Source organism: Chenopodium album, chromosome 1, assembly GCF_948465745.1.
Source record: "Chenopodium album chromosome 1, dcCheAlbu1.1, whole genome shotgun sequence".
Classification (NCBI taxonomy): Eukaryota; Viridiplantae; Streptophyta; class Magnoliopsida; order Caryophyllales; family Amaranthaceae; genus Chenopodium; species Chenopodium album.
The window spans coordinates 83,383,368-83,406,001 of record NC_137834.1 but is presented as its reverse complement, the minus strand read 5'-3'; the positions used below and the strand labels follow the sequence as shown (position 1 = coordinate 83,406,001).

Here is a 22,634-nt window from a genome sequence, read left to right as displayed (position 1 = left end):
TAACAAAAACCAAAAGGTTTAGAATAAATAAATAAGTTATCTAAAAAATGGTACGGAGTACTAATACAGATTAAGTCTCTTGGTGCTCTGGATAATAAATTAGGGAGCGTGTTTAGGGCCGGTATGATCTCTTGTCTAGTATTAGAAATTTGCACAATCAAAGATATCAACTTCCTCGAGCTGAGGAAACCCGTTCCAATAGTATATGATAGGATAAGATTACACAGTACAGGTGAATAAGGTTTTTTTTTTTGGGAAAGAAGTCTTAATTAAAGGACATTATGTTTCATTAATCGGAAAAAAAAAAAAAAAAAAAAAAAAAAAAAAAAAAAACACATTATGTTTCATTAATTATAATTATACGGCATCTGCAATTGACAGTTAACGATAATGAAAATATATTTAACAAAATCAAACAAGAATTAACCGGGAGAGGGCTAAGAATCCAAATACATAGATATACAATTCAGCACATTCTCGTTCGTTCTCTCATTCAAGGTTAATCCGTCTCTCACTTTATAATTTTGTGAGAAAAAAAATTCTTGTACTGATTTCGTAACCCGACTCTGAACAATTATCAATTGCAGGCCCGCACAACTGGACACCATATTAAGCGCAAATAAAACTTTGTCATTTGAAGGAATTCGGAAAACTTTGTCTTTCGAACAAAATAAATCATTTCTTTCGAGGGAGACATTGTTATTACATAAGAAACAAAAAAACTTAAAAGTAACAAAATTAGGGTTGTCCACCAGTGAAATCCGATAGAACCTCCTTCAAAATTAACAATATAGGCTAGAGTGTAGGAGAGAGATGAGATAGAGGGGCCTAGGGTTTTTATTGTGCACCTTTATAATGTGTATGTAGTGGCTTGGGTGTTTACAGAGGTTCCTAAGCAAGTGTCAAGCAAGACAGTAGGGATGAGTCATGAGACCAAGTGCCTATTTGGCAATGCTTGTCGTGAACTATGCCTTGTAAGTTGGAAGGACATAAGGTTGGTACTCGGTAGTTGTTAAGTTATGTGATTCAAGAGCGGAGGCCCAAGGGCGTATTAGTATATCAAATAATGTTATCTAGCATGTTTATGCCGATATGATCACTCATACACTTGGAAGTTATTTATAGTGTATTAGGAATTTTCATTGTGATGATGGCTTTTTAATGTTTAATTTTTGTTACCTTTACACGCACAAAAAAAAATAATAAAAAAAAAATAAAAATAAATAAATATAAATAAATAAATAAAGATAAAAATATATTTATATTATAGCTACTAGTTCAATATAGAATTATAGATTAAGGACCATCAAGAAGAACTTTATTTATGAGGCTACCCTAATAACTAATAAGTTGATTTTGACCTTGTAAAGATGATCAATAGTACGTTGAGAAAATTAATAATTTTTACTATATTTAATTCCAAAATGTGGAAATACTACATGATATGATCATCAAATTAAGAGGGTTTTAAGGATTTTTTTTTTTTCAAACAAGTCGTAATTTAATTTTATTATAATGAAAAACTAAAAATGTTTATCTAATGGCAATTCTGTAAATAAATCAATAAAAAAAAAAATCAATCTACCAGGCATATTCATAAAAAAACCAACATTTATGGGCCCACGTTTAATTTTAAATCATGGATAATGAAAATGACACTAAATTAAAAAAAAAAAAAAAAAAAAAAAAAACAAACGTATATTGGTTCAATTTTGCCAGCTCTAGACCTTCGATCGCAAGATTATTAGACGATAGGCTCCTTCATGGAGCCCATCTTCTAGATCCTCTTCTAGTTTACTTTGTACTATCGTGTAAATGGTCCCCTAAACATCAACTAAGCAAAAAAGTATCCAAATGATACCAAGCATGAACCATGTACAAGTTGGAGGGGTAAAAAAACATGGAGATGCGGGGGATCGAACCCCGTGCCTCTCGCATGCAAAGCGAGCGCTCTACCATTTGAGCTACATCCCCTTTTTATTAAATTGTTGCTTTTTATAATTTTTATTATATACTTGTACTTCGTATATATTAGTCAAACTCCGCATTAAGTATGAAAAGTACTTTGTCCTAAATTATTAGACTCGGGTCATAGTTTCATTGCATCTGACTTTAGAAATTCTGGCCATATTTGGGATGATTTTTGAATATAAATTAGTATTACTCATATGATTAAGATTTTGTTTTTTTAAGAATTAAGGTTGGCTAGTTAGTTCGACTCTCACCCTATTTTGTGCGGCAAATAGGCTAATTGATGCTAAATATTCAGTATTTATAATTTTATACTACTTTAGTACTTTGTAATAAAGTATTTTTTATTGAGACATAAAAATATATCAATACATGTGGATAAATTTTATTTTTACTTGTTTACTTCACCTAAAATTTGTTGAACAAATTTTTATTACTGGACTTAAATTATTTTAACAAATTAAAACTATTTTCACCAATTTACTACTGTATTATATTAGTTCTCTAGAGTTACTACTATTTAATATTAAAAAAAATTACTAAACTTAAATTATTATTTGAATAAGGGGAAAGAACAGGGTCTTCAGTCACCAAAGTATTCCTTATGTAATATAATATAGAGTGTATTTTAGAATATAAGATAACAACTAATATTTTGCAACAACTAAACTTGGTAAAATTAACTCATATATATTTGATGATCCAAATCAAATGATGCTTAATCAAGACTTAATTTTGACCTGCATAATGATGACTCAATATTAAACTAATCTTAAACCAAATCAAACTGACCTTATATCTGACTCAAAATTAGCAAGGAAATACATAACAAATTAATCTTTCTAGAAACCAATTTCTACGTTGGTTGGTCATTGATCTAATTGACATGTTACATCGCATGATTAGTGACTTGAACTCGAACCAAGCACAACACTAACCCTATATATAATCCAATCACAAGCTCCTCCTCGACCCTAATCAACTTTTGTGTAGATTTATTTTTAACATTTGTTTTTCACAGCGGTTGGTTGGTCTAATATTTTAATTACTTTGCTAAGTACGGTACACGCTATGATTGGGAGGTTTGTTGTCTTCAACTAACGAAGGCTTAACAAAAAGCTGATGTCTATATGTAGCCCTAAGAGAGTAAGAGCTATATATATACATTAAATACACTATTGGAAATTGTATAAAATTAGAAATTCATGACAATATCACACGTAAAATCAATGTAATTAGTGGTTTTTATTTTAATAATTTCTTAACTTTTTACGGTTTTCAAGTGTAAATTTAATGTTTATATGTAGCTCTCATGGCTACATATAGCATTTTCCATATAATAATACTATGTCTATCTTTTAATGATTTTGATTTTGAATTTTGTTTTAGATTATTATGAAGACATTCAAATTTCAATTTTATCAAACTAATGGATAATTGTTTGAGGGTGATAGAATGATAGTGGTACCTAACCAACCGTTTGAATTTATACACAAACTTTAGTCAACAAAACCAACAGAATGATATAAATAAGCTAAGTTAATTGGACAATATTTTTTCCAACTAGAATTACCTTGACCTAAGTAACAAACCTGATTGGACAAATAACTAAAGATGTTTAAGCTAGCTTGGTTTTCATATATGGCCATATCTTCCTCATTCTTAAATTAGTTGTTATATCTAACTTCTTACAATAAACCACTTTAACCTTAAATTTCATTACTCCGTACGTTAAGAATAAATAGTACACCATATCATATGAATTCTTGCGTGCTAACTTTTTGTGGTCATATATTCGAATGGAATAACTGAATAAGTAATTTAAGACAAAGCTAATGTCATCGACGCTCACATCCATATTAGGAAATTCCTAAAACGTCTATCGAGTTCCAAATTAAACTAATCACAATATATTACTTCCATCGAAAGGAATAAAAAGGAAAAAACGATATGAAAACAACTAAAAAGACGACACTAGCACCACGTATTCCACAAATCTCTACATGACACATGTTGGATTTCATACTTATAAAGTACTCATAGAATATTCAATCCAATTATCTTTTTGGTATATATTTTGTAGTACTATTTTTTTTTTTTTTTTTGAAAAATTTTGTAGTACTATTTAATTACACAAAGATTAATTAACAGGAACATTAGGCATAAAGTACTCCTACTATAAATAGTAAAAAGATAATCCTACTTACTTATTTTAACTCCACCACAATTTTAATCTCAAAAAAATGGTCTTATTTAAGAAAAAAATCGAATAAATCAACCAAATTCTCCTGAATCCTCCGATTTTGGCGCTCCTCTTTGAAAACAATCAAATCCAACGGTTGAGATTCAGTCTTCTCTTTGACTTGCTCTATCCTTTACAATTATTTTTAAAACTATATAATTCTCCTATTTCTTTCTCCCTCTTCCTTCATTTCTCTCTCCTCTTTTTTTTACAGTTTCGAAACGTTTCGATTTTCTGGGTTTTTTTTTTCTTCTTGAATTTCTTCAACAATGTCGACCGAAAAAGAAAGAGAGACTCAGGTTTATCTTGCTAAGCTTGCTGAACAAGCTGAACGCTATGAAGGTATACCCTAATTTTTGATTTTTTGTAAATTTTCAATTTTTTAAAAAAAATGTTTTTTTTTTTTTTTTTTAATATTTGAATATATTTTTGTGTAGATCCGTTGTTTTTGAGATGTTTGATGATTGATCTGTGTTTTATTTTGTCGATTTGTTTGTAATATTTGTTTTTCTCGAATATTTGTACTTAATTTTACAGGGGAATTGAATAGTTTGAATTGCGAGCAATAAGTGTGAATTTTGTTGTGATAATCGTGTAAATTAAGAAAATTAGAGGAAAATTTCTTTCTTGATCTGTATAATGTGATTATGCGAGTAGTTTTTATTGTTCTGTTGATGTAATTTGTGATGAAAAGTGTTTTTTTTTTTTTTTTTTTTTTAACCCTAATTTGAATTTTCTATTTTGTGGTTTGAAATGATCAATCGATTAGAATGTGCTTAAAGGGGGTGTGATTTTACATTTGAATGTCGGATTCGAGGATTTACATTGTTATAGGCAGCCATTACCTTAGAAAAACATGGATTGTTTATGAGAATAACATGGATCCTGGTAGATTTGGCATTGCATGCTGCAATAACATGGATTACTGATGTTATCAGTCAAATTAGGTTTTATTAGTATAATTCTTGTATTAGGCTCATGTAGTTTAATATGGTTATTGCATTTATGCTATATTGTGTTGTATAATGCAAGCCAGTTTGATTGTTGGTGGTTGAAAGTTCTATTCATTTAGTAAAAAGTATTGGTATCAAATCCCATGTAGCGTGCAACTTGGTTTGACAGTTCTACATGACTACATATCAATTGGGTATGGCTTATTTATTTATTGCTTCCAATTCAATGCCCTTTATGATAATAAATCTAATGATCATAGAAAATTGGAATAGTCAGTCGCTTGTCAATATCTTTATTGTTTGCATTGGGTTGTTCCTCTTATTTCGATCTCCATCTCCATTGGTTTGAAGTTCTCTATCTTTAGATACAGTAGGAGAAAGAAAAGATTATTTAGTAGTGTTTGTACTGATTTGAAAATGGTGAAAAGGGGGTTTTTTCGGATTCCTTTCATATGTTTGGTAGAGTCTCAAAGCAATTATTTTTGTGGTCCCATCAAGTGTTTAGGACAATTTCTGAACTATTAATGGAAATTTCCTTTGCTCTTCTCCCTTTTCCCCCCCAAGTTATTATACAAAATGAAGGGTGAGTCCCCTCACACACCTAGCACCTTTTTTGGTCTCCTTGTTTTGTCTCCTGAGTTCCAATTGTAGCAAGAGTTAGGACTTAGGAAGGTAATTAAAGTTTTTTGTATTGATTTTTTGTCTTCATGGAAGCTGAAATATAAGGGTTCCTTCAGTTCCACTCACCCCAAAGGAAATTTAAATTTTTCGGTACTGAATAAGGGCAACTCTTGGCAATTTTACCCCTTCCATTATTCAATTCTGTTCACAAAGACAATCTTTTCAGAGAAGATAGGTCGAGGAATTATAAAAAATGGAAAGGAAATTATTTTCTGTGATTCCCTTTGTGGGAGTTTTAATTCAAATTTCTCACAAATTCATTGCTCTTTTCTTTTTGAATGGGATCAACCTCAAATGGGACCAAGCCACACTTTCTGTTGCTCCACTTCAGCCTATACACAGAATTTTCCAGCTCCACAGTCCTAAGTGTAACGGTTTTAACCCTACCACACCTAAACTGCCACCAGTTTATAATTTTTCAACCGCCTAAGTTAACACCATCATAATGGCTTTACTGGACTGGCCTAGGAGTTTCTTTAAGCAAATTCCGCTATCTAACCCAACTCTGTAGTTGAACTGGTAGTATTTCCTTTATGACCCAATTCAAAACCAAAGGTGGAGGTCTATGCTCAGATTAACACTACTTGTGATGTTAATAAGCCACTGACATACTTGAGTGTTGGTGATGATGGAAGGAGGCTGTGATAACAGGAGGTAAGCAGTGTGGTGACTGTGGAAGTAGATAAACAGAGGAATTGGATTTTGGGTAAAAAGGTGGGGAGAGAATGATTGAATAAGCTAGGGTTTAACTTTTGTATAACAAATAGACGGTTTTCTTTCCTTTCCTATCTCTCTTTTATCCTTTGTGCTGAACTCAATGTCTTAGTTTTGCTGTGAATTATATTCTATATCAACAACTTAATTGACATCTTCACCTCAAACATATTTTTGCCAAAATAATGCTTTTACTAGTTCCTTTTTTTCCAGAATGTTTGGTTTACTTGAGAAATGGCATCAAGATCATTTTATTAAATGTGTGTTCCTTAATCCTACCATGGGTTATATTAGTAGATTTTCTCACCACAACTCTTGTGGTATGTGCAGAAATGGTTGAGTGCATGAAATCAGTAGCAAAATTAGATGTTGAGTTGACTGTGGAAGAGAGGAACCTCCTTTCTGTGGGTTACAAGAATGTCATTGGTGCTCGGAGGGCCTCTTGGCGTATAATGTCTTCAATTGAGCAGAAGGAAGAATCTAAAGGAAATGAGAACAATGTCAAGCTCATTAAGGGTTATCGTCAGAAGGTTGAAGATGAGCTAACTAAAATATGCCAGGACATCTTGGCTATTATAGATGCACATCTAGTTCCTCATTCCGGCAGTGGAGAAGCCACTGTATTCTACTACAAGATGTAAGTTTTCGCATTCAATGATGATCTCCATTGGCTTAATTGCTCACAATTTGAACTCAGGTTGCCCTTCAACTGACGAAATCGTCTAAATTGCTTACAATTTGAACTCTGGTTGCCTTTGTACTGATTGAAATTTGTCCTGGGTTTTGTGTCTTTTAAAATGTATTGGATAGAGATCTTTTAAGCAATTTTGTTTTGAAATATTTTATGTTGCTGTGTTAATGAGAAGTAAGATGCATAATTGACAGCAATTTGGTAGTTCTCTAGTTACTTTAGGGATTAAATTTAAATTCCACCAAACCCATTCCTTGTTCCTAAGGAGTCATTATAATGATTGCTTAGTGACATATACACTTCTTTAGAAGTAAAGATTTATTCAGTTTTGTCTGATGATAGCGCCTTTACCTCCCACCAAATAGAGTAATTGGAACTATTCAAGGGCTGTAGAACTCTCTGTATTTTACTGAACAAAATTGGCACATGCTAGAAAATGAAATATCTACAATTTACAACTTCTTGGGAGGTTTTGTTTCTTTAACTAATGACTATTAGTTTTTTTTTTACTTTTTGTGGAGTATTTGCTTATAATGCTGCTTACTTATGTTATGGTGTAAAATTACAGGAAAGGTGACTACTTCCGCTATCTAGCTGAGTTTAAGTCCGATCAGGAAAGGAAGGATGCTGCAGAGCAGTCACTTAAGGGCTACGAGGCATGTTATTTTTTCTCCATCTGCATAGTTGGTTTTAAAAAACTAAATTATTCTCTCTCATTGCTTGTTTATTTATACGTTTTTTGTGTCTTACTGTGCCAATGTTTTGTTTAGGCGGCTTCTGCCACAGCAAATACAGATCTGCCTTCTACCCATCCCATTCGTCTTGGTCTTGCTTTGAACTTCTCTGTCTTCTACTATGAGATTATGAACTCTCCAGAAAGGTGATTACCTTAAATTATATATTCTTACAGTTCCTTACCTTCTGAATACATTATGCTCGTATTAACCATTTTACTGTATGGTATTGCAGGGCGTGCCATTTGGCCAAGCAAGCATTTGATGAAGCCATTGCAGAATTGGACACATTGAGTGAGGAGTCATACAAGGATAGCACCCTAATCATGCAGCTATTGAGAGACAATCTCACTCTATGGACTTCTGATATACCTGAAGAAGGAGGTATAATGCTTTAATAATTATTAGTACACTTTTACTCTGTTAGTGTTGCATACTTGCCTTATTAATATCCAAAACTCAGCTATTATGAGTAACTTAGTTCTCCGAGGACGCGTGATCCTCAAGTGGAAGGCCAAGTGTGGATCCCTTTGCATGTAGTCACATAGATTTAGTCCATTTAGAATTCTTGCTTGTCAGTTTTACGAGTGCATGTTTTCAAGCAATATGGCAAAAATACTAGAGGGTGGAGTAAGGGTTATAATTTGGCAATATATGTATATACAATTGTATGTTACAATTTGTGCATGACACAAGTGACGCAACCAATATGATACTTACTGTTGTTCTGTAGGTGAAGAAAATTCCAAGGCAGAGGAAACAAAACCTGCTGATGCAGAAGTAAGTTGTTAAACTTCGGTGGTCTTGTTAACTTTCGTTCACAATGAAGTAATTTGTTTTTGTACTTGTAATTTATTTCCATCTTTTTTTGGGGCAACAGTGATGTCTTATTCAACCGCGTCATTATAACAAGAAGCTGCCATAAGAGATAGCTCGGATCCTTAATATCTTCCCGAAAAGCAATTGTACTGGGGAGCATATAAATTATTGTTGCTGAAATTTTGTGCTATAATAGCTAGAAGAGAATCAGTTAAAGGTTCTCTTATCAGCTTTTATTGTAGATTGTTCGTTGCACTTTCTTTAGATTGTGGTGTAGTATCCAAACAATCTTTTCATTTTTTGTTTCTTATATGCAATTGTAAGCTCTTTTATATTGCAATCGTGATGTTTCTCTAGTCTTAATATCGAAAATTCTGATTGTGTTGATATATGTATTTCAATGTTCCTTGGCGAAGGAATTGTTTTTTGGATTGCAAATTTGCTACCATGTCCGCCATTAAGGTTGGCATTGACCTCGACCCATATTATTGTTCTTTTAAATGGACTTTGTTTATATAATCATCTACTCAATTGAGGGCACAGTTTCTTATACTTTTAATTTGCTTAAGGTGAATAGTAAATATATGAACTAGAAATGGAACAAAATGTAGATCTAATGTTGCACTTATAAAAAAATTTATGGGTCTGTTTTGATTGACTGAATTGAACTGAATTTATTGGAGTTGAACTGAGCTTAATATTTTATGGGAGAAGGAAATTAAGAATTAAACTGATTGGAACTGAACTGAAAATAATATGAAGTGAACATACCTTAAGTACAGTCTAATACAATTTGCACAAAACTAAACCTGAACTATCAATTTACCACCTCTATGTATCAAGTATTAAATCCCAACTCTATGTGTCAAATTTTAAAAATTAATCACAAAATTCCCTTAACCTTGACTCTACATGCATCAACTATACATACAAATGTGTTCAATTGAGATTTTGCATCTTTTATTACTAGGGTATCTTTTGTGCGGTTGGCCAGCTTACCAACGCGACCTCCGTGTATGTAGTGTTGGTTGGGGTTGGTTTATGTGCTGTTGTTGGGTTGTTGTCTGAAATTTTGATGAAGAAATTGCCATTGTTACATTGAGAGAGCAAGAAGGAAAAGGAAGACAAGGAGGAAAAGGGGTGAGTTAGCATTGAGATATGTTTCTCAATTGAGAAGATGGAGCACACAGCTAACTCCTAAACTATATCTACGAGAGTACAAGCTTATTATTGGAAGATGTGGTAGAAAACGAAATAACCAAACACTTGCTACCGGAAACATGCTTTTATCCAACCAATCAAGCTGTAAAATCTTCGAGCAAGCGCCTTCATGCTAGAGTAAATTCGAAAAAAGATCCTACATGCCATTGATTATGATATCAACGTTTAATTAGACAGGCTTTTCACCTAACAATAATGACAATATTGAGCTGAACCAAATCGCCGAGAGAAAGATCTAACAGAGATCAATAGCATCAAAACACCACAAAAGCAAAAGAACCAGCAAAAGTGATTACCACCTCAAACATTGGGATAAAGCCATGGAACAAACCCTTCATTGTGAATGATAACAGAATGAGCACATTTTACGGCCATTTACAGGAAGTGCTTATGATATGATATAATAGGATAGATTCAAAATTTTGGTTCAAGATTGACAATGTTGATGAGCTATTAACTAGAACAAAAATGTACATGTTCATCTAGTTTAGTTGTTTAAGATTCATCCTTTGCAAAATAGCTTTGTGGCAAAGAGAACTCCTCCTCACGATGCGGGAATTCTGCATCTTCATCATCTCCTCTCTGAAATTGTCAATAAAACAAGATTGATCACTTAAATTGAGAAGTTATATAAAATTAAATACAATCTCCTAGTTGTAAGCCTGTAACTGAGGAATTTGCATGTAGAGCAATAAAATATCAAGGCCATACTGATTACTGAATTAGAAGGGTAAGGTAAATCAATAAACCTCCCATCAGTCACTGACTGAGTAAATTCATCCTCAACAGCTTGCTTACCAGCATCTCCAAGTTGTAGAAACGGTCAAGCAAGCGCATAACCTCTTCAGAAGAGAATTGGCGATCAAAGCTGTTTGAATTAATATGGGAAAGCAATGTAACATGGTTGAATTTAGTATAACCATTTATAAATAATTCATGAAACATATACATAACAACAATAACAGAGCACATACCTTCTTCGGAGAAACTCCATCACACCATAAAGGACGAAGTGACGATGAATGCCTGAAGCAGAAAATCCTATTATGGTATTCTTACAAGTAATTTAAGATAACCCATATTAAAAACAAACTGCATAGATATAATGCAAGTGCTTCATAGTAAACTTATTCGCACAACAGAAAGAAGTGATCAGTGATCAATTACAAGCATTCATTTTTAGAACTCTAACACTGGACTTATACTATATTATAGCCCAACACTATCTTTTGTTTTAAATAAGCTATTTAATTCTTTCACATAAGCAAACAGATTAGGTCTTTTAAACCATATCCAAGGAAGATCAATGATGTATACACTGCATGACTCATTACTTCATTAGTCTCAGTGAAATGTAAAAAGAAGAGTTTTTTTTCGGGTGTACCGTGTCTGTGTGGAGCAATCTACTGTCTAATTGCTATAAGATAGAGGCTTCAGATTTTTCATAATTATGTACTTCCTCCGCTTCCTTAAAATTGCAGCACTTGATGTTGGCACGTTTATTTAGAAAATAGGAGAGACTCGTCTAAATTACCTATCTAACCTTTATTTACTCTCACCACCGCTCCGCTGGACGCTGGTCCACTCCTACCACCCATCCACGACAGCCCCAGCCAAGCTCACCATAGCCCCCCGCAAAAGAATCCATGTCCACTACATCCTCCGTTGTCAATCCCAAGTATTCCCAACCACCACAACAACCTACACCTAAATCAATGAGAGAGAAGAGATTAAGAATCAAGACATTCACAGCAACTTCACTAGTGCATGTCTGCATGATGCATAAGAGAACTTTGGTGGTCAAATCCAGGGTGAGCGTTCCAAGAGCCACCAGAACACTGATAGGATCATGCAGGCAAGTGGAGACATCAAAAGCTTAATTGGAGCCATCATTTTTCTTTTTCTTCAATCAACTATCCTACTTCATTCTCCTTCTTTGATCTCCTAAATTGTTCTTCTTCATTTCTAGATTTACGGCATTGCTAGAAAAAGGGAAGGAAAAAGGAGACATTGGAAAGTGTTGCAGAAATACAGAAAGAGATGAAAATGGGAAGATGCAATGGGAGTAATGTGGCTAGAACAGGAGGGAGGAGGAGGTGATGGTAGTCTTTAAAGGAAGCAAGAATGACCTGGTAAGGAGGCAGTTATAAAGAGGGAGATGGAATAACGGTATTCAAAAAAGTACGAGGAATGGTGATGTAAGGACATTTGTTATATTTTGTAAAACTTAACAAAAAAGATGTGTTATGATTTTTTGGAAGCTGCTCATTCAGGAAGTATTGTAATTTTAAGGAGAAAGTAAATAATAAGTATGCACATACTAATAGTTGTTGAGCTCAGACAAATAGCTTAGAGGACGGCATTGTTTTAAGGTGCAGTCTTCACAGAATCACAGTCTATTATGTGTTTAGTTGAGTAGTTTTTGTTTTGCTGAAATGGTTAAGCATCATATTCAAGTCAATTTCTGTCAAAAACCTATTAAGCTGGAATGACCGTAGATCAGAAGTCCACAGGTTCTTCAAAGTCATCAGGAGATTCTGGACTCATTTCCTACAACAGCCTTAATCCCAATATGATGGGGTTGGCTGCATGAACCAAAACTTTATCTCTAGTGATTGTTGACAAAGGTCCTCTCTTTCCATTTCCTTCTATCAAATGTTATATGTTTATGTAAAAGCTTTTAGACCCAATTTCTTCAGATCATTTTTACTTCCTTCAATTATATCCAAGTCATCTTGGCCTCCCTCAAGTTTTTGTGGAATCCCTATCATCCCAACTCTACACTTTTATTACCTGAACATCTTTTGATTGCCACCTCACATGCCCATAGTCCCATACCAACATAATCAATCCCCCCTTATATTATTCTTAATATCCGCAATACTAACTTTCTTTCAAGTATTTTCATTCTTAATTACATCCTTTAAGGTGTTCTTACACATCCATCTAAACATACCCATCTTTGCTACACCCATTTACCTAATATGATCATTCCTAAATGCCCAACATTTTGACCAACATAGCAGTCTTGGTGTAATAATTGTCTTGTAGAAGTCATTTGGACTCAGCCCCACCTTAAATATAACAAATTGGAAGATGGGCTTCTATTAAGAATTCACTGAAAACATGCTATCTAATTGAGCATGAGTCCACTAACCGAGCCTTAAGAAAGAGAGAGACTGATGATAGGTTATCAATTTCATGGATGTTCAAAAAGGGACCGAGCTCAGACATAAGCATAACATGTACTTCGTACTTGTATTTTCTAGATAATATCAAAAGCAAACTATGTTAATCTATGTAAATAACAAGCTCAAACAGTCCAACTAGAGTAATAATTTAGACACTGTTCATTGAACAAGATGATTAACTACCAGTTTATTTAAATGTGATTCTAAAATGTAGATATATATACATGCCGCGCTATTCTTTCATCATTTTGCATTGCTATTAGCCTACAACCTTGATTATGATTAAATTACGGTTTACATAAATAGAACATGATATCCGAATTAACAACAAAGGATTCACCTTACATGCATTTTTACATATATACCATGATCATTGTAATTAACTACAATTTCTCAGAAGATTTAAAACGAAAAAAAAAAAACAGAATATAAAAACCCCAAATTAAACAAAATGATGCAGAAACTTTATACAAATTGAAATGGGAAAAAATTAAACATGCCTTTCAATTTTCCAGGAGGATAAATTTCAAGTGCCTCCAAAAATCTAAGCTCCAATTCTGCTTGTGATTGCTCCTACAAATTAAAATCCCAAAAACAAATTTAAAAATTAAAAAAACCCAGTTGAAAAATCACATAAATAAAGCAAACCCAGAATCATAAAGAGGAAGAAAGAGAGCAACCTTGGAGAGAGAAGAAGCAGAGGAAGGTGGAGCCTTGCAAGGAGAGTGTACAGACATTCCATCTTGTTCTTCTTCTTTGGCTCCTCCTCCGCCCATTTTCAGAAAATTATGAGTAAATTTGGGTTGATAATTATTCTTTAGGTTTTTGTTATTGCAGAAACTGAGATTATATGCTCAACATTTTAGTAGGGTTTATGGTTTTGATCCAAATTCTTCACCAATAGAAGTTGTTTGTGGGGTTGGGTTTTTTGGGTAATTGGCTGAGTTGCTCTAAAAGTTGATCAACTTTAAATACTTCTGGGCTTCTATTACTCTTAATTTCCTAATCTATATTGGGAGTTTATGTTAATTTTTCTTTTGAGTTGGTCCGATCGAGAGATCACTAGTCTCGTAACATTTTAAGTTAAAATTGAGTAATGCCGAGATCTCAATATTAGTAGCGGTTTTATTTATGAACAATAAAAAATAACACAATTTAAATTGCTAATTAAGAAGACAAATTTGAATTTTGTTGATACAATTTGCTAATTGTTTTTTGTTTTAATTAGTAAATTAACTCAAAAAATAAATGTACTCTAATTATAATCGATATAATTAGTGAAATCGTCCCGAATTACTCACATCATTTTCTTTGACAGCCCTTAGAAGGCAGCAAAGCTCCTTGGCTCCCTTTTATGTTGGTTGATAAGAGAAGGTATACTTACTGTTCTAAAATCTGAGCAAATTAGTTGTCTGATGTTTTTTTTCGAAATTGATCCAGATTCATACTCAGCACACTCTATCTTATGTGCAACGATTACTTCATATGATGGATTAATTTAAATGTTTTAGGGGTAAATTTTCATTGATGACCTTGTGTTGCACAGAGAATGTTGAAAGACTTGGAACAATAGGAAGTGGAGAGATAATGGTGTTACATAGGAGCATTTGTGCACCACTAACCACCTAAACTAATTAAGTGCAAAAAATTGATAACATACAACAGTCAAATCAATTGTGCAATAACACAGGATTACCAATGAATTTCATAAACTATTACTTCGTATTAATAAAATTATAAAGTTACAAATTCGGAGTAACTAGAAGAAATTTTACCACTCAAAGGTAATTTCCCTACATTGAAGACCTAGGGTTCCATCACTAGTCACTACAACTCTCAACTTGGCAAGGGATAAGAATTGTATAATTTGAACTTTAGGATTAGTTTTGTATTATTCCTAAGCTGTCAAAATTAGAAAATTTAATTGCAAAGAAATGTCCCAGAGAAAAAGAGGAACAAAATCGGTACATGAAGAAAAGGGGGAGTATAAATAGAGCTCAATCCTAGGCTCAACCAAAAACTCAAAATACAATAAAATTCTTTACAAACAAAAGGCGACCTGGTTGCTTAAAAAGGAATTTCCAATTGGCATCAGCGATGGCGGACTACGAGGCATACTCAGTGCCGTACTCCAGATTAAACAAAATGTTCCTCCGATTATCAGAGCCCAAAAAGATTTTGCTCTGCTTGGCAAGAGATATTACTTGATTACTGCTATCAAAATCCATCTCTCGATCACATCGTCTTTTGATCTTCTTTAATGTGTCTTTTGATGGTTCAAAACCAGCTTCCACCTGCGAGGGGGTAATTCCAAATTAGAGGTTGGTTAAATAAGCCACAACAACAGAAAAATCTAGTTTGGGGCAAGACAAAAGGACGCTTTTACAACATTTTCCAAATTAGAGGTATGAACGCCTCAACAGAGACATTAATCACTATTGGTTCATGTAGCCGACCCACTTATGGGATTTAAGGCTTTGATTGATTGATTGATATGAAAGCCTCAAAGGTCTTTCTTGAGAAATTTGAAACCAAGGGAAAAAAAATAATGGGGGATTGTCTATACCATTGCATTTAGAACAGTAAGAGCAGCCTTTGGATCTCGGTTGATGAGGTGAGCATCGACAAGCAGACTATATGACATAGCATTTGGTTTCACACCCAGACTACATAGATGTTCAAATACCCTTGTAGCTTCAAAAGTCTGCAACCAGAAAATGTATCTCATGGTGCTAAGTTTTAGCAATAGGAAAGAGCACATAAAATAGAAATTTAAATGAGTTGTAGACCAAACCTTTCTCAATTTTGCAAAAGCAGACATCAAAGCATTGTATGAATGTATATTAGGGTCCAATCCAAAGGTTGAACTTATTGATTCAAATGTTTGGTAAGCACGATCAAGGTCCCATATATTTGCACAGCCCAAAATTACACAATTTAAGGCAGCAACAGATTTGTAGGGAGGGTCTGCACGACTCAAATTCTCTAGTTGAAAATACACCTAAGAAAATTACAAATATAAAAGGTTAAAGATAGCACACTATTTTCAAATACAAAAGTGAACATATGTACATCAATAGTAGCCTCTAAAAACAAATTTCCACCTGTCTTCCTCACACACTGACCACAATATTTCCTATACGACTATTAAAATGGATTCTGCAGAGCTCACTGAACTAGCTCCAATGAGTCCATGACAAACATGCTAAACAATACTCTCTCTCTCAATGAAAGGAGAAGCTATTATGCTAATCTTGCAACCTTAGAGATCAAATGTTCAATTCTCACAAATCACAATCTCATGGGTTTTGGGGGTGGGGGATACCCATGACAATCAAGAGGAGATCAAGTAATTAAGCTTTAACCAACGACAATCTCATGGTTGGAGGGTGGGGTGGGGGGGGGGGGGGGGGGGGGATACAGAATATGATGTGTGAAACTGTCAAACACTTTATAAAATACATTCACCTAATTGAGGGATATGACACCTTGTTTTACCTAGCTTGTTTTTGTTAAACTGAACATATTTAACTAAAAAAAGTTGAATTGCTAAGTGCACAACAAATATCTTTCAAGGAAATCAATAATGATTAATGACAATGGTCCCACATGATAATGTTTTCTCAAACATATTAATAAAGATCAAGGTCAAAATTGATAAACTTTTAACCTTGTAAAAGAAAATTCAGAAACACTATTGAATAACTAAATGCTAATATAACCGTCAATAATGGAATATAACACTGCCTATGATGTCTATCAGGTCCAAAAATATATTTCATCTGTATACCCTTAGGAAAAGGGTAGATAATCGGCACCTCCGGAATTCAAATGATAAGAAGCCAAATCATCAAAATAGAAAGGTGCAAATCAGAAGACTTACCAGATCTAAAGTTTCAAATCCTTGCTTTGAACATGCCACAACTAATGGATAAAGAGAAGTGAATGGTGACAGTAGATCCTCCCCTGCAGAACTTCCATGTGTTTTTTCAAGTTCATTCAGAGTGCTAAAAGCATTTTGCAAGCTTCCTAGGGAAGCTTGGGCATTTATCTTAGCCAAGTAGGTTTCTGGATTGGGAGGCTTTCTTTCACGCAAGGATCTCTTTAGGATGGCCCATGATGCATCCAAAAGAGTTGAGTCATAAGTCCGGGCAGCTGTAGCAATGGCAGAAACAACTAATCCTTCATCAACAGAGTGAAAAAAAGGGGGCCTCCCATTTTCACCCAGTTGAATCCATCTTGCCATAAATCCTAAAGCTAGAAAGGCCAGCTTGCTATTATCATTCTGTATTGCTACATCTGCAAGATTGTTGCACAAGTTCCAGCTGGGGCTCAGAGCTTTATTTTGGTCCATAGCCTGATGATGCATAGAAATAGTCAAAATGAGAACACAAAGTCATATCTCACATGAGTCTTCAAGCAACAATCAAAACAATACCTTGCACTTCTCTATAATCGTCACCAAACTATCCAATCTTTTCTTGTCAACACAGCTTTGGACACAATCAACAAAAACCTTTGTTGACAGCATATAACCAGATTTCAGAGTTAGATCTATATATTTTAAGGCGGTATCAATCTGGCCTTGTGATAACAGCATGCTAATAACCAAAACATATGACTCCTCATCAGGCTGAGACTCTTTCTCACTTTGCAGCATCCTAGATAAATTTAGAATAAGATTCATCTGTCAACGGGCTAATTTAATTACAGCAAGAATGAAAAACAGAAAATAAAGCAAAATCTAAAAAAGCCATTGAGTATACATCAACTGAAAATTACTAAGAGATGAAACAGTATTATCTAAGAGCAGCAAATTGATTCACTAGTGTTATTGTGACATAAACACTTTACCGTTTTTACTATCTCAGACCAATTGCAAACGAAACAGCTTCAAAATTTTGTGTATAACTCATAGAAGGACACTCTCAAATTGAAAGAGAAAGTGATTTAGTGTGTCTGTGCAGAGATAGAGACGGAGGCAGAGGAAGGCGGAGAATAAAACTATAAAGGTAATAAACTAAAACATCATGACTCAAATACCATATGATTAAGCATCAGTGTCAAAAAAGCTGCACATGGCATCAACTCCATAAACAAATTCACCAATCAGCAACCTCAAAGTAAAATGATAATCGTAAGGGACCACCAAACAACAACTTTGACTGTATGCCCAAAGAATACAAAACCTGCAATTTCCTAGATTCTCACTGCAAAATCTAAGGATTTATTAAAACATCCACAGTCAAGATAGGCAAACAAACAAGAGAACTATGATTTATTTCATAGGAGTGCTTGTACTTCCTTTCAGACCCGTCATTTTCCAAAAAGTCAGGGAATGCATTCACTAAAGAAGCTCTAGAGATCAGAGTCCTAATAGAATATCATCCAGTCAACTCAAAGTATTAGCTACCTACTGCCAATAAAATGGGAAAGCTCTAGGGCACTTCATCTGATGTGTAATAGCATTAGGGCAACATCCTCCCCACTCTACACACGCATACACACTGATGTGAAGTGATGAGAGATCTAATAAGGTTCTCGTAACAATAGATCAGCTTATTTAAGGTTTTTAGTCACAAGGATGAGCTTCCATTAACTTCCCTTGGTTCAAAAACCCTTTTATGGACACCACGCGGAAAAGAAAAAAAAAATATCACAGAAATAGATATATGCCTAAGAGGCTAAGACAAAGCTCCTTTTGGGTGTCAACATGGACACAATGATTGATAAAACTAGGACAGCGATGAGAAGCTCTCTTCCACAAGCACCAAAATCTCCATTCCTGATCAAATTCATCAACTTTCAAAATGGAAACCCAATAATGTCCAAAGCAAAAGTATATTAATCAGTTAAATGAAGCAGAAATTAGTGCACATGCAAAGAACACGACAATTGAGCTCTAGTGCTCCATCGTCATTAGAAGCATGGTGGAAGTAGTGAAACTTATGCCATAGGTGGTAGGGGGCTAATGCTGTTTTGAAATCATTCACCAATACAGAATCCATACTTATTGCACATCGACACTTAAAGATGAATACATTCATACAAGCTCACAGTGACCAAAACAAAATCAGCTGCACAACAATAAGAATTATTGGTGATATTCCAATGGATGAAAAGTGAAATGTTCATCATGAAGAAAAACCATCTGCAGATGGGCTTCCAAAGCAACTTTCAGACATAAATAGGTAATGTAGACTTGAACGAAAAGGTAACTAAAGAGATCCAATGTCTAAGTCATTGCCAAAGGTGCTCTAAACAATGTGAAAGCTCATAAACCAATATATTGCAAATAGGCAATGCCCAACAGCATCTCTCTGTCTGTCCTGACCAATTGAAGCAGCTACTATAGACATCTCATGTGGCTCTACAGTAGTACAGTGGTATCATAGAATATCCTTTAGAAAATGCGATGTCCTTTACAATTTGGTTTGGTTTGGGTACCAAACTGGACCGCAAACACACCAAAAATAGGACGTAAATTTGGAATTGAAATAACAGTTTCATGAAAACTTACAGGAATCTACTGCCAAGGCACTATTATATGAAGCACCGCAGCAAACTATAAGTGAAATCCAAGGAGAGTTTATGAGGTTCCGAACCACGACTATCACAAAAACCTAAAAAACCTTCCTTCTAGAATCGATCAACTAAAGAGTATATATCTTCCCTCAAGTTCGAAAAGGGAGGCAATACTGGTGTCAATATAAAATCTACCCATGTTTAAGTCTTTTCCTTTACAATATCAGCTCCCGTTGCCAACACATAAAGTACTACCATCTCAAATTTTCCATTACCCTTTACAAAAACTAATGTCATAGTTCCCAATGCACCATAAAAGCATGACCCTAACATTAAGCCCCAAGCTTCTTCATTCCCAATTAGATTCATTAAGTTATAGCTATACATATCAAATATATAATCCATTTCTTTTAACTATGAGCACATTAACATTAAACAAAATTAGCAATTAACACCACAAAATTAAAATTAATGCAATGTAGATTAATCAGCAAAATTTAAATCTTTGAAAATGTAACCTTTCAATAAGCTTTTCCGCAGCCTCATATTCTCTAGCCTGATGCATAGCCTTAAGCACCAAATTAAACGACGCGGTATTCGGTTCGACAGCGAAACCCTCCATTAAACTAACCACATCAAGCAAGTCAGCAGCAGTAGCACCATCACTAAAATGCGCCCTCAAGTAATGATTAAACAATTGCACATTCGGCTTATTAGGCTTCCCATTAACATCCAACGATTTGATCCAAAGCTCAAACAGATGCTTTATATCTCTCCATCGTTTCGCCGTAACCCAATCAGCAAACAAATTCAAAAGAGAATTAGCATCCTTCTTCTGCGCAGCCGCTTGCATAAGAGCAGCAGGGCTTTGATAGAAATACCCAGATGGAATTATCGATTGATTTCCAGTACCATTGTTCGGAATAGGGCTTCGCCAGTTCTCGTTGTACATGGGGCTGCCGGAAGAAGGGTTCGGCGGAAGAGGCGACGGAGATTGCGACGGCGGTTGTTCCGCAAGCTGAGCTTCTTGATTGAGGAGAGAGAAAGTTGAGATTGATTTGAGGGTATTGGGGTTTAGGGTTTTGAAAAGGGATCGTGATTTGGTAAGCATCGCCATTTTTGAATGCATCTGAAGCAGAGAGGAGAGAGAAAGTGAAGGTTGAGGAAGAAGATGAGAGAGAGGAGACTAACTGGCTAGGGTTTAGCAGAGGGAGAGAGTCACCGAGTTGCGCATTTTCTCGCTCATTAAGTCATTAGTGTTGATAATAATTTTTTAGGAGGTATTGATGAATGATGATCTAGGAGATGGAGGGATGGCCCCCGAGTGACGAGGGTTCGAACCTCATCCCCCTTGTAAAATTATGGTCAATTCTAATGCTAAGAATGCTAACACTCGAAATTGATATGAATAACCCGTATGTGTCTCGTGATGAATGTGTTAGGTTTATGATAGCCAAGAATAGCCCGTCCGGGCTTGGCTTACTAAATTATCGAGACGAGCCAAGTTTTTATTGAGTTTTGACCAAACTTTGCATCGACCAGTTCACAAGCAAGCTCGGCTATTTGTATTTTTATTATTTTGGGCGGGTTTGGGCATAAATATTTTGGTCCAAGTTTGACCCGACCCGACCCGAGAAATGTGAAGAAATTTTAGATCCTATCCAATCATCACCTCTACTACTAAAACAAATAGAATTTTTTTAATTAAAAAAAAAAAAAAAAAAAAAAAAAAAAAAAAAAAAAAAAAAAAAAAAAATTGTGTGGGTAGGATGTGTGGTAGGAAATACAGAGTACAAAATTACACTTTTTAACTTTAGAAAAATTTGGGCTTGAAGCAAGCCGGGCGGCCCACTAAGTTGTTAAGAAGACAACGTTGTTGCTAATTTTTTTTTGAGTTTTTGTTGCTAATTTGCTATAGCTACAAGTTGAGCTTCTCAATTTGGTTCCATCGCATAAAACTATGAAAGTATAAAACAACTTAGCTTCCATTAGCTTTCATGCCACTGCCACCAAAATCTTGAAATAATAGCAAGAATTATGCCCAACTTTAGAATTATGCCCAACTTTTATAATTCTCTTATCTGATCTTTTCTTTTTTAAGGGTTGTGTAACTTATAAATACAACATTTTTTTTGTAAGGATTGTTTTTATTAAAATATAACAGTTTTTGTAACAAATTTTTTTATAATGATTGTTTTTATTTGAATGTAACAGTATAATCTTATTGCATTATTTCTACCAAGGCTCCCACTCTAACCCCACATTCATATCGTTTATTTTATTCTCTCTTGCTTAATTCCTCGTGGACGACGATCATCTTACAAAACAAGTCAAACTAGCTTAGACATAGTGTTTAGAGATGAAGGAAATACTATTCTATAATTTCTTTAACTCTATCCATCTACAAACCAAAAAAAAAAAAATTATAATAAGTAATTGTTAGATTCAATTTGGTCATTTTGGTGTGGGTGTATGGTGGTATGGTAGATTGGTATGGTAAGTTGGTAGAATTGTGTATGGAAGATATGTGAAACGGGCTGACATCTTTTGTAATATGGGCCTTAATCTAGTTCAGCTGGTAAATAAGCTGATATGTTCCACAAGGCAGACATATCGGCCTGTCAGTACTTGACACATGGCAACAGAAACTTGACACTTGGCTCAAGAAGCTTTACATGGTTGAGAGCCACCTGTCAAGGAAGATCATTATAAATAGTAGGTAAGACCTCATTAATGAGGGCATTAATTACTCTCTCTCTCTCTCTCTCTCTACTTTCTCTCTCATATCTATCTTCCTTTCTTCTTAAACACTTTCTGACTTTACCATCGGAGTGGTTATCCCCGGATCACCCCGGGGTTAGCTAACTTCTCTTCACTGTGTAGGTTCTCAGC

The 22,634-nt window shown here is 34.5% G+C and overlaps 3 protein-coding genes and 1 non-coding gene across 9 annotated transcripts; 1 reads left to right on the top strand and 3 right to left on the bottom strand.

Moving 5' to 3' along the window:
• Positions 1-1,901: 1,901 nt before the first annotated feature.
• TRNAA-UGC (transfer RNA alanine (anticodon UGC)) lies at positions 1,902-1,974 on the bottom strand. The gene has a single exon. It is a non-coding gene; the product is annotated as a tRNA-Ala (tRNA).
• A 2,405-nt stretch (positions 1,975-4,379) lies between these two features.
• On the top strand, positions 4,380-9,190 carry LOC145559018 (14-3-3-like protein GF14 iota). Its single transcript, XM_081620420.1, has 7 exons — positions 4,380-4,555; positions 6,892-7,198; positions 7,821-7,908; positions 8,023-8,132; positions 8,222-8,370; positions 8,720-8,766; positions 8,867-9,190. The coding sequence occupies exons 1-7, from the start codon at positions 4,483-4,485 to the stop codon at positions 8,867-8,869; spliced, it is 777 nt and encodes a 258-aa protein (XP_081476546.1). The 5' UTR covers positions 4,380-4,482; the 3' UTR covers positions 8,870-9,190.
• Positions 9,191-10,400: 1,210 nt separating this feature from the next.
• Positions 10,401-14,212, bottom strand: LOC145620294 (uncharacterized). Of its 6 annotated transcripts, none has more exons than XM_081675254.1 (5): positions 13,898-14,212; positions 13,718-13,790; positions 11,001-11,067; positions 10,738-10,894; positions 10,401-10,608 (listed from the first exon to the last, which is right to left on the bottom strand). In XM_081675254.1, exons 1-4 carry the CDS (start codon positions 13,991-13,993, stop codon positions 10,786-10,788), a joined length of 345 nt encoding a protein of 114 aa, XP_081531380.1. In that variant the 5' UTR covers positions 13,994-14,212; the 3' UTR covers positions 10,401-10,608; positions 10,738-10,785. The 6 variants fall into 6 exon arrangements, with proteins under 6 accessions (XP_081531380.1, XP_081531313.1, XP_081531247.1 ...); XM_081675187.1 differs by having other exon boundaries at positions 10,745-10,894; positions 13,898-14,211; XM_081675121.1 differs by having other exon boundaries at positions 10,776-10,894; positions 13,898-14,209.
• A 708-nt stretch (positions 14,213-14,920) lies between these two features.
• On the bottom strand, positions 14,921-20,984 carry LOC145559010 (pentatricopeptide repeat-containing protein At1g26460, mitochondrial-like). The gene is made up of 6 exons (XM_081620409.1): positions 20,261-20,984; positions 17,656-17,878; positions 17,101-17,574; positions 16,012-16,218; positions 15,784-15,921; positions 14,921-15,511 (listed from the first exon to the last, which is right to left on the bottom strand). Exons 1-6 carry the CDS (start codon positions 20,869-20,871, stop codon positions 15,323-15,325), a joined length of 1,842 nt encoding a protein of 613 aa, XP_081476535.1. The 5' UTR covers positions 20,872-20,984; the 3' UTR covers positions 14,921-15,322.
• Between the last annotated feature and the right edge of the window lie 1,650 nt (positions 20,985-22,634).